The following is a 12,992-nucleotide window of genomic DNA, read 5'->3' as shown; positions in this document are numbered from 1 at the left end:
CTCTGCTTGCTGCTGGAGGGGGTGAGGTGATGCTGACAGCCCTGAGAGGTGCAGGTGAGTCCTCTGGAGATGCCAGGCCATGACATTTCTCACAATTCTGCTTCTTGCCCATGCTGGTGTCGTATATCTGATCCATTCCAGAGCAAAAATCAGACTCCTGGATGCTTCAGTGTCACTGGCCTCTGCGATGATCCCTTCCCCCTGAACCAAAGGGATGTTCAGGCAGGTTACGCAAAGAGCTGGGAGCTCACTGTGGAGCTCTCCTCACATCCAGCTCCAATTTGCTGGCACCAAAACACAACAAGTTTCTGAAGGGCTGGATCCACTGGAGCCTGAGTGTGCCCTGTTCTCTGGCACAGCACTGCTGGCAGCTGTCTCAGAAATTTAGGTGCTATTTGCTGCCTGTGTTTGGAGATGAACCTTGCCACCAATTTGCTGGGTTTCTTCTCTCAGTGGACAGAGTATTTCAGGCTGTTTATTAACATTTGTGGAGTGTTTTCTTCCTCCTGGGGCTCAGGAAACTTTCATTCATGCTGAAGTTTCCATGTTACTATCTCTGAGAGCTCATGAAGTTATTTGAGCTTTAATTCTCTCTATATGCAACATAAACTTTCTGATGGAAAAAAATGAACATCAGCACGTGTCCCACTTTTTTTTTAGTTGAATTTCTTTTGGATGCAAAACAAGAGTGGAAAAGTACAGCCCTGAAGTTTATTGGTACCTGGAAATTGAGGCTCAGAGTAAAATCCTGTCACAGGGCATGGAGCAGAGGGTGGTATTCTTGCATAGGGAAGGTCCACCCCAGCCCTTTTTTCTTCCAGTGCAGCAGCAAAAGTGCCAATGACTGGTGTAAGATGCTCCCACCCTTCCCAGTTGCACTGCAAAGAACAAAGGAATAAGGAAAACTGTGGTGTCATTAGTGTGATGAGTAAATTGGCATCTGGGGGTGTTCACATGAAGAACAATGCTCTCACATCCTCATCCCTGCCACCCCCATGGTCCTGCCTCAGCCCTGTCCCATGCCAGACCTGGTATTTGCAAATAAATTCACGTGAAAGTGCTGCAGGCCCTGTGATGAGTTTCCCTCTCTATCCTGCATCTCTATTTGCTGCCATGCTTGTGTTTCCCTGGGATGTAGTTGTGGCTGATTGGGGTTTCTTTATGACTGGAGGTTTCGATCTTGACTTGGAGAGTGAGTCACTACGTGGCAAATGGGATCCCATCCCAGAAATGTCATTTCCTCACCCGGTGTTCTTTGCAAATGAGGTTTTGCAGAGCTTGAGCAGCTGTTTTTCCTTCCAGCTGAAAGCCTCTTCCCAGGCACATTTAAAGACATGAACTGGGTGCTGAGAGCTGTGCATAGGCAGGGAATTAATATCTACCATGGCCAGTGGGAGATGTAACAAGTCCTGGCAATCAATCCTGGGAGGCCTGGGGGCCACCATAAATCAACCTGTGAGTGCCAAGTGGCTCTGAGCCAAGGGGAGGGGAGAGAGGCCATCCCTGTGCTGTGCCATGCAGTTACATATTTCTGATAACCCAAAAAGGAGGAGACTTGGAGAGTAACAAAGCCATGAAGTGACTTCTTGGTGCCTGGTCAAATGCCCTAGACCCGTGCTCCATTTAAATGTATTTTGGAGGTGGGCTTGGTGTAGAGGAGGTGGTCCCAAGCTCATTATGTGTTGGCCAGGGTGTTTTCAGCTGGCAAAATGCTCCTTTGGCTGTCCCCTGTCTTGGCTGTGCTGCTGAGGAAAGGCAGGGCTGCTGAGTCCCTCCTGCCCACCGAGTGTGCCACAGCTTTGCCACAGAGCAGATTCCAGCCAGGATGAGGGATTTCCATCACAGCTTGCTTGCTGCTTCTGGGGCTGGCAGAGCACCCTGCTGCAGCCCTGGGACCTGCCATGGGCTACCTCTCATCCTCCCCAAGCTTGGCTTTTCAGGTTAAGGAAAATGTGGTGGTGGCTCTGCCCTTGGTATGGGACAGAGGCCCACAGGACACCCCCTTCTTCCTGCAGCTGCATCTGTCATATCCAGGTACAAAATGCCATTTCCATTACTGGTTGCAATCCCAGTGTTGCCTCTGCCACCTCTGATGACCCTGCATGGTGCCATGGAGCAGCATCAAACAGGAGCCAAAAGAGGTGACAAGGGGGAGACAGCAAAACAATGTGCTATTAGCAAAGCCCTGGCAACAGGCACATCCACATTCATTGGGGTGAAATAATCTGATCCTTTTGTGATCCTGGGTGGTTTGTTCTGACCTCAGTAAAAAAACATGGTCCCCAGCCTGGTGATGGATGGAGGGCACAGAGTTGGAATTGTGCAGATTCTTGTCAGGATGCCTTGGCCTGCAGCCAGCCCTCATCCAGTTCCATCACTGCCCAGGGGCCACGGCCAGGGCAGTGCCCCTGGGCAACTCAGCCTTAATGGCAAAAGCCCAGGGCTCCTGCCAGGTGAAAAAGCACTTCAAGTCTGTGCCGGCCCTGATTAGCAAAACTATGGTTGCCATGGAGCCTGAATACCTGCTCACAGAGTGCCTGCCTTCCCTGTCCCTCAGCAGACCCAGGGGACACAAGCTGTGGAGCAGAGGCCAATTTTGCTGTTCCTTAGGAAGCTGATTACTTTTATCCCAGTGAATATTGAAATGGTCTTTTTTTTTTTTTTTCCAGCCTCGTTTGTGTCAGAGGAGAAACGTCCCTCCCCAGCTATTCCTCAGATGAGCTGTAGGGCTCTACGTGCAGAAGTTGTTGCAGGGAGAAACGCCAGGCTGTGAGCAGGGCACCAGCCCTGCATCCCATAGAAACGTGGCTAGCTGTCCCAGTTTCCCTCTTGGCTGCAATGTCACTCTGTGCTTGGTGGCTTTTCACGTTCAGAACCAAAAGGTGTTAATTAAATCTGCAAATGGGACAGAGAGATCTGCTACCACCTGGAATTCTGGATCTGACAGCCTGGAGGGACTAGTGGTTCATTTTGGAGGGAACCAAGTTTTGTCTTGTCCTTGCTCCTTGCAAACCATCCTTCCTACATGCCTGTTGTCCTCAGGAAGGAAAGGAGGCTTTAGGGAAACAGATGTTGAAGTTTGTCAAAAGCTCAGCAACATCTCCACTGCTTTGTTCCAATCCAAGCAGCCTCCAAACATCCCAGTCCCAGGAGACATCCCCTCATCCTCCTGGGAGTACAGGACACATGAGCCGTGGGGGTTCTTGCAGGGACAAGGACAGAGGTGCAGAGCTCAGAGGCTCCCCTGAGCCTTGAGGCAAAGCCTGGACAGAGATGAGGAACAAGACTGATGAAGGCATTGTGGCTGCGTACAGGGAACAGCCTCTGCCCCCAGGATGGGGAGATGGCTGCACAGGGCTCAGGAGCACCTGGGACTGTGCTGGGAGCTGACTGCATGTCACTGTGCTCACCAGGGCACTCAGAAAACAGAGGGAGACAGATGAGGGATGGAAGGGAGTGAGATTTCCTGGAATGCTTCTCTCCATGTAGCATTCCCTGAAGTGAGCTCATGCTGAGGCTCCTTGTGCCTCTGCACTGGCACAGATCTGTTCCCTGCCTCGGGCGTCCCCCAGGGAAGACAGCCTGTGCACAATCTGGAGGCAGGGAAAGAAATCCCTGCCTCATCACTTACTGTTTGTAGCTCTGCCACCCAGGGGGTGTGACCCGCAACGTGCCAGTTCCCTGGCACTGTCACCCATCCTGGCATCTGCCGAAACAGCCCTGCTGAGCCCTTGCCAGCATCACCCGGCTGCTGTCCCTGTGTCCTGTCCCAGCTGTCACCAGCACTATGCCATAACCCCGTTTCACTGTGTCTCCATCCCCGGAGGGGATGAAGTTTCATTTCCTCACTTCCATAGGAGCAGGCAGCAACTCTTCTCCCTCCCAGTTTCAGACACTGTTCCCAGCTTGTTGATTTCTTCCCTTGAGTAGTGTCTTGTTTACACTCATTTACCCTCCAGGCTTTTGGCTTCAGCAATTCCTCTACTCTGGGGGAAAAGATGGTTTCCTGAGGAAAGTCAAGGTTCAGGGCAGCCACAGACCCTTCCTGGCCCTGGTCTGTTTGCTGTGCCAGCTCCCCTCTGCTTGGTGCTTTTTTGCTGCAGGGAGCAGAGGTAGGGCCAGGTCAGGGCTACCACGACAACCCAGGGCTTTGCTGGTCATGTCCTGTCATCCCTCACCTGCTCTGGAATTTCTTTGAGCAAAACCAACGAGGAGCGAGTGGTGCTTCTCCATCTGCTCCGTGCTCTGGCATCAGGAGGAGGAGGATTGGGCTGTGCAGGACCCCAGGGGCTGTGTCCTGGTGCTGGAGGCTACCAGATCTGGGTAGGTGCTCACGTCCTGGCCACAAGCACCAGGCTCGGCAGGGCAGAGAGCCGTGCTGGGGCTCAGCCCGTGAGGGAGGAGGGGCGTGGGGCTGGCAGCAGGTCTCTCCTGGCAGGTCTCTCCAGGTTCCTTCCCCAAGATCCCTGTACTGCCTGCTAAATTCAGCCCTGCTGGGGCTCTGTTAGCTCAGCCTCTGTGCACGGTGGGATGGTGCTGGGGCGGGCAGAAGGAGTTAAGTCCCGGGATGCCAGAGCCCTTCAAGGTGTCATCCCGGGGGGGATCGGGTCCACTTGAGGGGATGCAGGGACCGGAGCGTGTCCCGTGCCCAGGGGTGCCTCCCCGTCCCGGGGGGCGGCAGTGCCCGGGGCCGGCGCACGGAGCTGCGGAACGATGCGCTGCCGACCCCGCATCCCCCGCCCCCTCCTCTCACCTGCGGGGCTGGGGCGAGCTGGAGAGCCCGGGGCCGCGGAGCCCCCACCCGCAGCCGTCAGCCCGTGGGCTTCTCCGGCTCCGGGCGGTCTCGGACCGGTCCAGCACGTGGAGGAGAGAGGAGCCGCGGGCGGAGCGGGGACGCGCAGCCCCGACACGCGTCCGTGGGGCTCAGGAGCCGGGAGCGGGTCTGTGTGTGCACACGTGTGCGTGCGGGTCTGTATGTGTGCACATGTGTGTGTGCGGGTCGGTGTATGTGCACACGTGTGCGTGCGGGTCTGTGTATGTGCACACGTGTGCGTGCGGGTCTGTGTATGTGCACACGTGTGTGTGGGTCTGTGTGTGTGCACACGTGTGTGTGGGTCTGTGTATGTGCACACGTGTGTGCGGGTCTGTGTATGTGCACACGGGTGTGTGGGTCTGTGTGTGTGCACACGTCTGTGTGTGTGCGCACACGTGTGTGTGTGCACACGTGTGTGTGGGTCTGTGTGTGTGCACACGTGTGTGTGCGGGTCTGTGTGTGTGCACACGTGTGTGTGCGGGTCTGCGCTCCTGGCACGGGGCGTGCACGGAGGACAGGCGGGAGCGCGGACACAGCGGGCACGGCCGGGGAGCGCAGCCGGACTCGGAGCACGGCGCGATGCTGCGAGCGCAGCAACTTCCTCGCACCCAAGTGTGACAGGAGCGGCTGGATTCACCTGCCTCACGGGAGAGTGATTCGGGTGACCCAGGCATTGCACATGTGGAAGTGGGAGACCTCAGGAAGCCGCTGGGTCCATCTGCATTTCCCGAGATGAGCCCGGACAAGCGGTGCTGCCCAGGCTCCCTTGCCGGACGGTGCCAGGGCGCCCGCGGGGCTGATCGATGCTTTCCTCACCACCGAGGCCACGCGAATGATAAATGCCGGCGTTGCGGAGGCTGCCGGAGGGGCAGGAGACGCCTGTGCCGCCCCTCCCGGGGACTCTCAGAGTCAATGGGGTTTATTACCTTAACGTTATTTCCTCTCTCTGAAGGGCAGATTTTTGGCAGTGCTGCTTTGCAGATAACGAGCCAGCCCCTGGCAGGGGCAGGGTCTCGGCACCGCGATTTGTTTGGCCAGCGGTGGGAAAGGAAGCCCCCGGCACAGCCCCCAGCCTCTCAGCTGACGGCGGACAAGAGGGAGAAGGTGGATAAGGGCAGGCGGCTTCTCCGAGCTGAGCTCCGAGGGGAAAGCAGCGGCAGGATTTCATTTGCCTGCCTCTTAAGGCAGTGAAGACTCCATCCCCTCCCACGCTCCCTCCCCAGCCCTGACCCTGTCCGGCGCAGGGGTGGTGGGACCTCAGCGTTCATCTGGAGTTTCCCAGCAAGCCGTAAGTCCTTATCATGTTGGAAAATCAATTTTCCCTCTGGCTATTTTATTGGTTGCCCTGCCAGCCGTTCTACATCTCCGGCAGAATTGCGGCCAGGAGAGATTTTTGGGGCTGGCTTTTTGGGGCTGTATCCTGCTCTGCTTACAGAGCAGGAAAAGAGGACAGCCCTGCTGACATTCCCTGATGGGGCAAAGGGGCTGAGGTAGACTGGGGAACTGCCAGGGTTGTGTGCAGATGGGAAATGGGACAGAAAGCACTTGGGAAGCCCGAGGGAGTTGAGGTGGAGGTTTTGTGTGGTTTCCCAAAGAAAAGGCTGTGTCTGGGGCAGGATGGGCATGCGAGTGCAGAGCCCTGGTGGTCAGCAGAATCCCGGCACCCTGACACCAGTGGGGAGACGGACAGTGGGAACAGGGGGAGCAGAGAAGTTGGGAAAGCATCCCGCAAACCTCTCCATCTCTCCACAGCCATGAATCCCTATGTCAACTGCTCCAGTTCCGAGTTCCCCCTGCCCCAGCAAGACTTCCCTGTGGAGCCCATCAGCCCTGATCTTAGCAACAGTACTCACCCAGAGACCTTGTTCGACCCTAAGGATGCCAACCTGACAGAGGAGCAGCTGCGGGACAAGTACCTGGGACCTCGACGCTCCAACTTCTTTGTCCCAGTCTGTGTCATTTACCTGCTGATCTTCTTGGTGGGGGCTGTGGGCAACACCCTCACCTGCATCGTCATCCTCCGGCACCGCTTCATGAGGACGCCCACCAACTACTACCTGTTCAGCCTGGCCGTGTCCGACCTGCTGGTGCTGCTGCTGGGGATGCCACTGGAGCTGTACGACCTGTGGAGCAACTACCCCTTCCTGCTGGGGGCCAGCGGCTGCTATTTCAAGACACTGCTCTTTGAGGCCGTCTGCTTCGCCTCCATCCTCAACGTCACGGCCCTGAGCGTGGAGCGCTACATCGCCGTGGTGCACCCGCTCAAAGCCAAGTACGTGGTGACCAGGAACCACGCCAAGAGGGTCATTGTCACCATCTGGGTCTTTTCGGTCATCTGCTCCATCCCCAATACCAGCGTCCACGGGCTGCAGCCTCTCTACGTGCCAGGACGGGGGCGGGTGCCCGATTCAGAGATCTGCACCCTGGTGAAACCACGCTTGACCTACAATCTCATCATCCAGGTCACCACCATCATCTTCTTCTTCCTGCCCATGGGCACCATCAGTGTTCTCTACCTTCTTATTGGCCTGCAGCTCAAGAAAGAAAAGATGCTGGAAGCCTTGGGAGCCAAGAACGGCAGCAGCCGCAACTGCCACAACTCCCAGGGGCAGAAGAAAGTCAAGAGGAGGCAGGTCACAAAGATGCTGTGTGAGTCGGTGCTGGGGATGGCAGAGCCAGGGAGTATCCCCCCAGGCTGTGTTGGGAGGGTGCTGGGGGGAAACTGAGTCATGGACAGTCCAGAGAACCTAGGCTGGGTCATCCCAGATGAAGGTTGTGGATCTGACTTGCAGAGTGTTGGGGCAAAGGCAGATCTGGTAATTCTAGTCCAGCAGTAAGGACTGCTTGGGCCAGCTCCCTCCAAGCCATATTATATCCCCTCTTTGAGGGAAGTGCAGGGTGAGGAAGGAGCTGGGTTGGGACGGGGTAACCTGGGCCCCATCCCTCCACCCAGATGCTGGTGGCAGTGTGTGATTTCCCAGAAGGGCAGCACTTCTGCCCAGCCCCACAGCCTCTGTGACTCTAACGGGGCAATGACCCAAGGCTGGATTGAAACATCCTCTTTCCCTCTGCTCTTCACTCTTGCTCCCCTCCCAGCCCGGCTCCCAGAGCCTCTGGCCCCCTTCCCAGTAGCGGGAGCTGCCTGTCCTTGGGTGGCTGCCTCTCCCCAGCATGGTGACCTCCACACGCTCCCAGTCCCGTGATGGCACAGCCGTGGCAGATTGCCCAGCCCAGAGGCTGCTTCTCTGCCACCTCCCAGGCAAGGGGTAACTCTGCTTCCCAAGGCACTTGGGCTGGGGACAAAGAGGGACCTGTCCCCACATGCCACAGAGATATGTTGTGGCATGGGTATGGCAGAGGACCCCAGGACTGCTTGTGCATATACATACCTACACCCTGTCCTTTCCATCAGCAGAGCTGGGTTATAAAACAAAAAAAAAAACCCCAAAATCAAAACCGGAGCACAAGGAAAGGTCTCAAATAGCTCGTGCTCCTTGGACTTTGCGGGTGAAGGTGGCAGGTTCTGGAGCTGGATGCCAATAGGGGAGTGAGTCCCCCAGCTGTGCTGCATGGCTATGACAAGGCCAGCTGCCTGCCAGTGAGGAGTGAAGTGTAGCACAGAAGGGCCTGAAGTAGCACTGGCAGGAGATGGAGGGAGAAGATCCTGTCCAGACCTCCAGGCCAGCCATGACAAGTCTAGAAGGCACTGAGAGGACCTTTCCCCTCTCCTTCTTCCTCTCTCTCATTCTTCTTTGCTATGGCCAAAGCTGAAACGGGGCAGTGCTTGGCCAGAGACTGGAGATCTCTGTGGGGTTGGTGATCCCCATCCCCCCAGTAACACCGGCTCTTTGTCTCCCCACAGTCGTGCTGGTGGTGGTGTTTGGGATCTGCTGGGCTCCCTTCCACACCGACCGCCTCGTCTGGAGTTTTGTCTCCACCTGGACCAGCAACATGCTCCACATGTTCCAGTACGTCCACATCATCTCAGGCGTCTTCTTCTACCTGAGCTCGGCAGCCAACCCCATCCTGTACAACCTGATGTCCAGCCGCTTCCGGGAGATGTTCAGGGAGGTGATGTGCCGCCCCGGGCGCCGCCCGCGCTGGGCACAGAAGCGCTCGCCCAGCGTCACCCGCGCCACCACCCGCAGCACCGAGTGTGAGCCCGCGCCCGCCTCCGCGCTGCCCCTCGCCGACGCCGAGGAGTACGAGCTGGAGGACATGGACAGGGGCCAGGCTGCCACCCACGCAATGTCCCTGTGCTAGAGTGGGAGGAGAGGGAAGGACTCTGGGACCAGCTTTCCTCACCGCCAGCATCCAGCTGACTGTGGCACTTGTCCTGCGGTGGGGAGCGGGGCAGGAGTGATGGAGGGATCCCAGCCCCTCTGTGCTGTCCCACTGGGTGGAAAGGCTGGTTGTATCAGCAGCACTGCTCCAGGGACATGTGGCAGTGGCCTTGCTGTGCCCTGGGTGCATTGCAATGCATCCCACTGTCCTCAGCACCAGGCCTGGCCAAGGCCAGGGCATCCCTTGTGTGGGGACAGTTGATTTCTACATCAGGGATATGTCAGCAGTCCCTAAAAATGTTCCATCCCTTCTGGCCCGGTGGGGTGAACCCGCAGGTACTGGAGCGGGGGACTTGGGCATCCCACGCTGTTTTGGGACACAGGGATGGATGGGTGCCCCCAGAGGTGCTTGCACCTGGGAAGAGATCCAAGGGGGTGTAAGAGTTTTGCATGGGACTACAGAAAAATCACATGGGGAGAAATGGTCTGTGGGTGCCTTCTCCCTTGGGACCTCTTCAGGGCTGTCTGGTACCAATGTGACCCTGATTTTCTGGCACATCTCTTCAGTGGTGCCAGCTGGTGCCTGGCTGCAGGGTGCTGGTACAGCTACTTGCTCCCAGCCTTCCTCGTGCCCTGCATTCCCAGCCCTTTGAGGGCAAGGGAAGGAGCACGGCTGTTCCCTCCAGAGCTGGAGTCCATGGGGGAAAAATATGAGACAAAGGGATCTCCAGGCTGTCTGTAGTGCCAAGGCAGAGCTCCATGACTGTCTGTTTCACATGAATATGCTCCCCTCTCCCCCCTCTGACCAGCCTGTGGTGGGTGCCAATCTCCTCCTCCTCTGCCCACCATGGCCACCTGAACTGCAGGGAATGCGGGGAGCCCTCCTCCATCCCTGCCCTGTATGGGCTTAGCCTCACTGAGAATTAAAAAAGCCACTGGCCTGATTTGTGCCCTGTTTGTGTCCCCCAGCACCCAGCTCTGCTCCCAGCATGGGACTGAACCCAGGCCATGCTCCTGGGGAGGGTGACACATGGGCCACATGCCAGGGTGATGGACACCAGGGGTGTCTCACCAGATCTCCCTGGGGGCTCTGCTGCTGTGGTGGGTCTCAGGTCCAGGGGCACTGAGGGCATGGCAGGGAGGGCACAAGTGGGACACCTGCACCCTCCCTGGTCTCTCAGGCTGAGCTGAGGCTGGGGCCTTTGCAGAGGGACAGCTGCCTCTGGAGCCATGGCCATCAGTCCTTCCCCAGACACACGGCTTGGAAATGTCACGAAAATGCCAGGGAGCGTGGGCTGGCTGGTCATGCTCTCCCAGGCTGGAAGGACCCATCGATTTCCTGTCTGAGATCAATGCTGCCTCCCCCATGTACACCAGGTCCTGCAGGATGAAATATTGAGGATCTGAAATGGGAGCTGAGGGACCGCCCAAGCAGTTTGAGCTCTTGTTTTGCACTGCTTACTCAACCCCTACTCCCTCACGGCCAGCTCTGGAGGCTCCCCTGGCTCAGCATCACTTGGCTGTGCCTCTGGTCAGTGTGGGCTAGCCTGGGGCTTGCTTGAGCAGAAATACTGGGTGAGCAAGCTGCAGACAGAGCACTGGTAGCTGCTGTTCTGCTTCCAGCCCCTCCTAAGCACATTCCACGGGACCACAGCCAGGCCAGTGACCAAGAAGAGGTGGGGTTTAGGGCTTGCACACTCCCTCCAGCCCCCATCTACTCCATCTCTAGTTCAGAGGCAGTGCAGCTGGCTTCCCCTGCTCCCTATCCCACAGCCAGATCTGCCATGGGCAAAGCCCTTCCTTGGCCCTTGAGGGGTCCTGATGGGTGCTGCTGGGTGAGGGGGAGCATTAGGCTGCAGTGATTTTGCCTTTCAGGGCCCTGCAGCCTCTCTCTGGAAGATGTCAGTGTGGCTGAGAGCATTGAGATCCTTTTATTTCATCCTCTCCCTCCTGTTGGTGACAGTCCTGGCAGGGGACAGCACCCTGGCAGCCGTGTGGGGCCCTTGTTGCTGCTGCGTGGGTGGATGTGACTGATGCCTCCTTGATGGCCATTATTGCCCCATCTCACTTCACCCAGCTGCTTCCTCAGCCACAGATCCCCAGGGAATGGCTTTTTAATAGATAGTATTTTATAATGCAGTGACAGACGCCTGTGTGGAGCTTTGGGGTCCCTCATGCTGCACATCGGGCAAACTCGTCCTGCTGCTCCTGGACAGCCAGGCTGTGCAGGGATACAGCTGTGGCTGCTGCAGCTCAAGCTCCTTGGTCAGTGGCAGAGTGTGTTTTTCCCAGGGTTTTTTTTACAGGATCCTTGGTTGCAGCACAGCTGGGATGGAGTCCAGAGCAGCCAGAAAGGTGAGGCACTGGCTTTGCCTTTGGCTTTGCCTTTATCCAGCCTTGCCTTCCCAGCTGCCCAGACATCTCCTGACGTGGGACTCCCCATCCTCCTTGGTGATCCTAAATTCTCCTCTCTGAGATGCACGAGGGGAATACGCAGCTCAAGCCCTGATATTTTGGTGATGCTGGGGCTGCCCCACCACCCGTTCCACACGCACAGCTGGGCTAGGATCACCCTGGAGAGCATCCCAAAACTGGCAGAGATGTAACTGCAGCATGGCTGGTGGCAATTCCTGAGTGGAGATATATGGGCACACTTTGCTCCCCTGGCTGGGTTTTGATGATGTGGAGACTTCCTGGGTACCACATATCAGCCGGGCTCCCAAGAGATGCTGTAATCAAAGGCTGCCGGGCAAGTCTTTTAATCCTATAATTAATAGTAAAATCTGCATGAAACCTAATAAAAAAGGAACTGATCTCCTCAGGGGTTTCATGAAGATCATTTTACACCTCTCCACCACTGGGAAGGCAGTGGTTGATGACTCCTTCCTGCCTCAGGCTCATTGCAGCCCCCAGGAAGGGAATTACAGAGCTCTTTGCTCCAAGAATGATGCTCCTCACTGCTCTGAGCCCTCAGGATCAGCCTGGCCCCTGCCACCTTCCCAGTATAAATTATAGAGATTATTCCTGCCAGGGAGGTGGTGTAGAAACAAAAGGACCTGTGGGACAAGGAAATGCAGCAGCAAGGATGGGCAAGTTGTTCCCACTGCTCCCACCCGTGTACGTGGCCGGGGGAATGTCTGGTGCCTCAGGACAGCTGGGCAGAAGGAACATTCCAAAACACTGCCTGGCAGTCAAGTAAATATGTCAGAGCCCAAGGAACCCCAGATGGGTCAGAGTAGGGGTAAATTGAGGAGCCGGGAGATGCAAGGAGTGTGTGGATGCCGTTGCTCTGTGTCTTTGCTCAGGGCAGGCAGAACCATCTCTCTGTCCCTGCAATATGGAGCACACGGTCAGGTTGGGCTCCATGCCACCACCTCCTCTCCAAACGCTTTGTTTCTGAAGAGCTGTTCCCCAAAACTTGTCCATTTGTCCTCCCAGACTTCCAGCAGCTCCTGCCTAATCACCTGCTCCCAGCTGCAGGAGAACCTTCCTGCCCCCAGCCCGTGCCTGCTCAGCCCTGGAACTGCTTTCCCCCCACGCTGCTGCATGCCCTGAGTGACACAGTATCTCCAGAGTTTCCAGTGAAAAGATTTATCACCATAGCTTTGGGGATTAAAAAGCAATCCATCTATGAGGCTGCCCCAGCCTTGTAAGGCTTTTTTTTTTGTGCTGTGATTGTTTGCAACAAGCATGGGGTGGGGTTTTTTTTCCTTTACAGAGCCAAACTCAAGTTTTACAGCAATTGCCTTGTATATTTGTAGCCATGATAAATGGCTCCAGAGTGTGCCAGCGGATTTTTTGCTGCCCCTTCTCAAGGCAAAATGGTTTCAAGGGAAGGGTTGTTTTTTCCTTTCCTTCACACAGCCATGGGATGGGGAAAACTTGCACAGTGTGAG

At 56.5% G+C, this 12,992-nt stretch overlaps 1 protein-coding gene across 1 annotated transcript; it reads left to right on the top strand.

Moving 5' to 3' along the window:
- The first annotated feature begins 5,346 nt into the window (after window positions 1-5,346).
- NMUR1 (neuromedin U receptor 1) lies at window positions 5,347-11,877 on the top strand. The gene is made up of 3 exons (XM_063408594.1): window positions 5,347-6,101; window positions 6,566-7,462; window positions 8,676-11,877. The coding sequence occupies exons 2-3, from the start codon at window positions 6,568-6,570 to the stop codon at window positions 9,074-9,076; spliced, it is 1,296 nt and encodes a 431-aa protein (XP_063264664.1). The 5' UTR covers window positions 5,347-6,101; window positions 6,566-6,567; the 3' UTR covers window positions 9,077-11,877.
- Window positions 11,878-12,992: the final 1,115 nt, after the last annotated feature.

Source organism: Prinia subflava, chromosome 11 (assembly GCF_021018805.1).
Source record: "Prinia subflava isolate CZ2003 ecotype Zambia chromosome 11, Cam_Psub_1.2, whole genome shotgun sequence".
NCBI lineage: Eukaryota > Metazoa > Chordata > Aves > Passeriformes > Cisticolidae > Prinia > Prinia subflava.
The sequence above is the reverse complement of the archived record's forward strand: the minus strand, read 5'-3'. Positions and strand labels throughout refer to the sequence as shown.

What these genes read in the sequence shown, in the direction of transcription:
- NMUR1 (XM_063408594.1), top strand. Translation starts at nt 6,568, where the DNA reads ATGAATCCCTATGTCAACTGCTCCAGTTCCGAGTTCCCCCTGCCCCAG. An exon ending in GCAGGTCACAAAGATGCTGT is followed by an intron (nt 7,463 to 8,675) that starts GTGAGTCGGTGC and finishes GTCTCCCCACAG; the next exon opens with TCGTGCTGGTGGTGGTGTTT.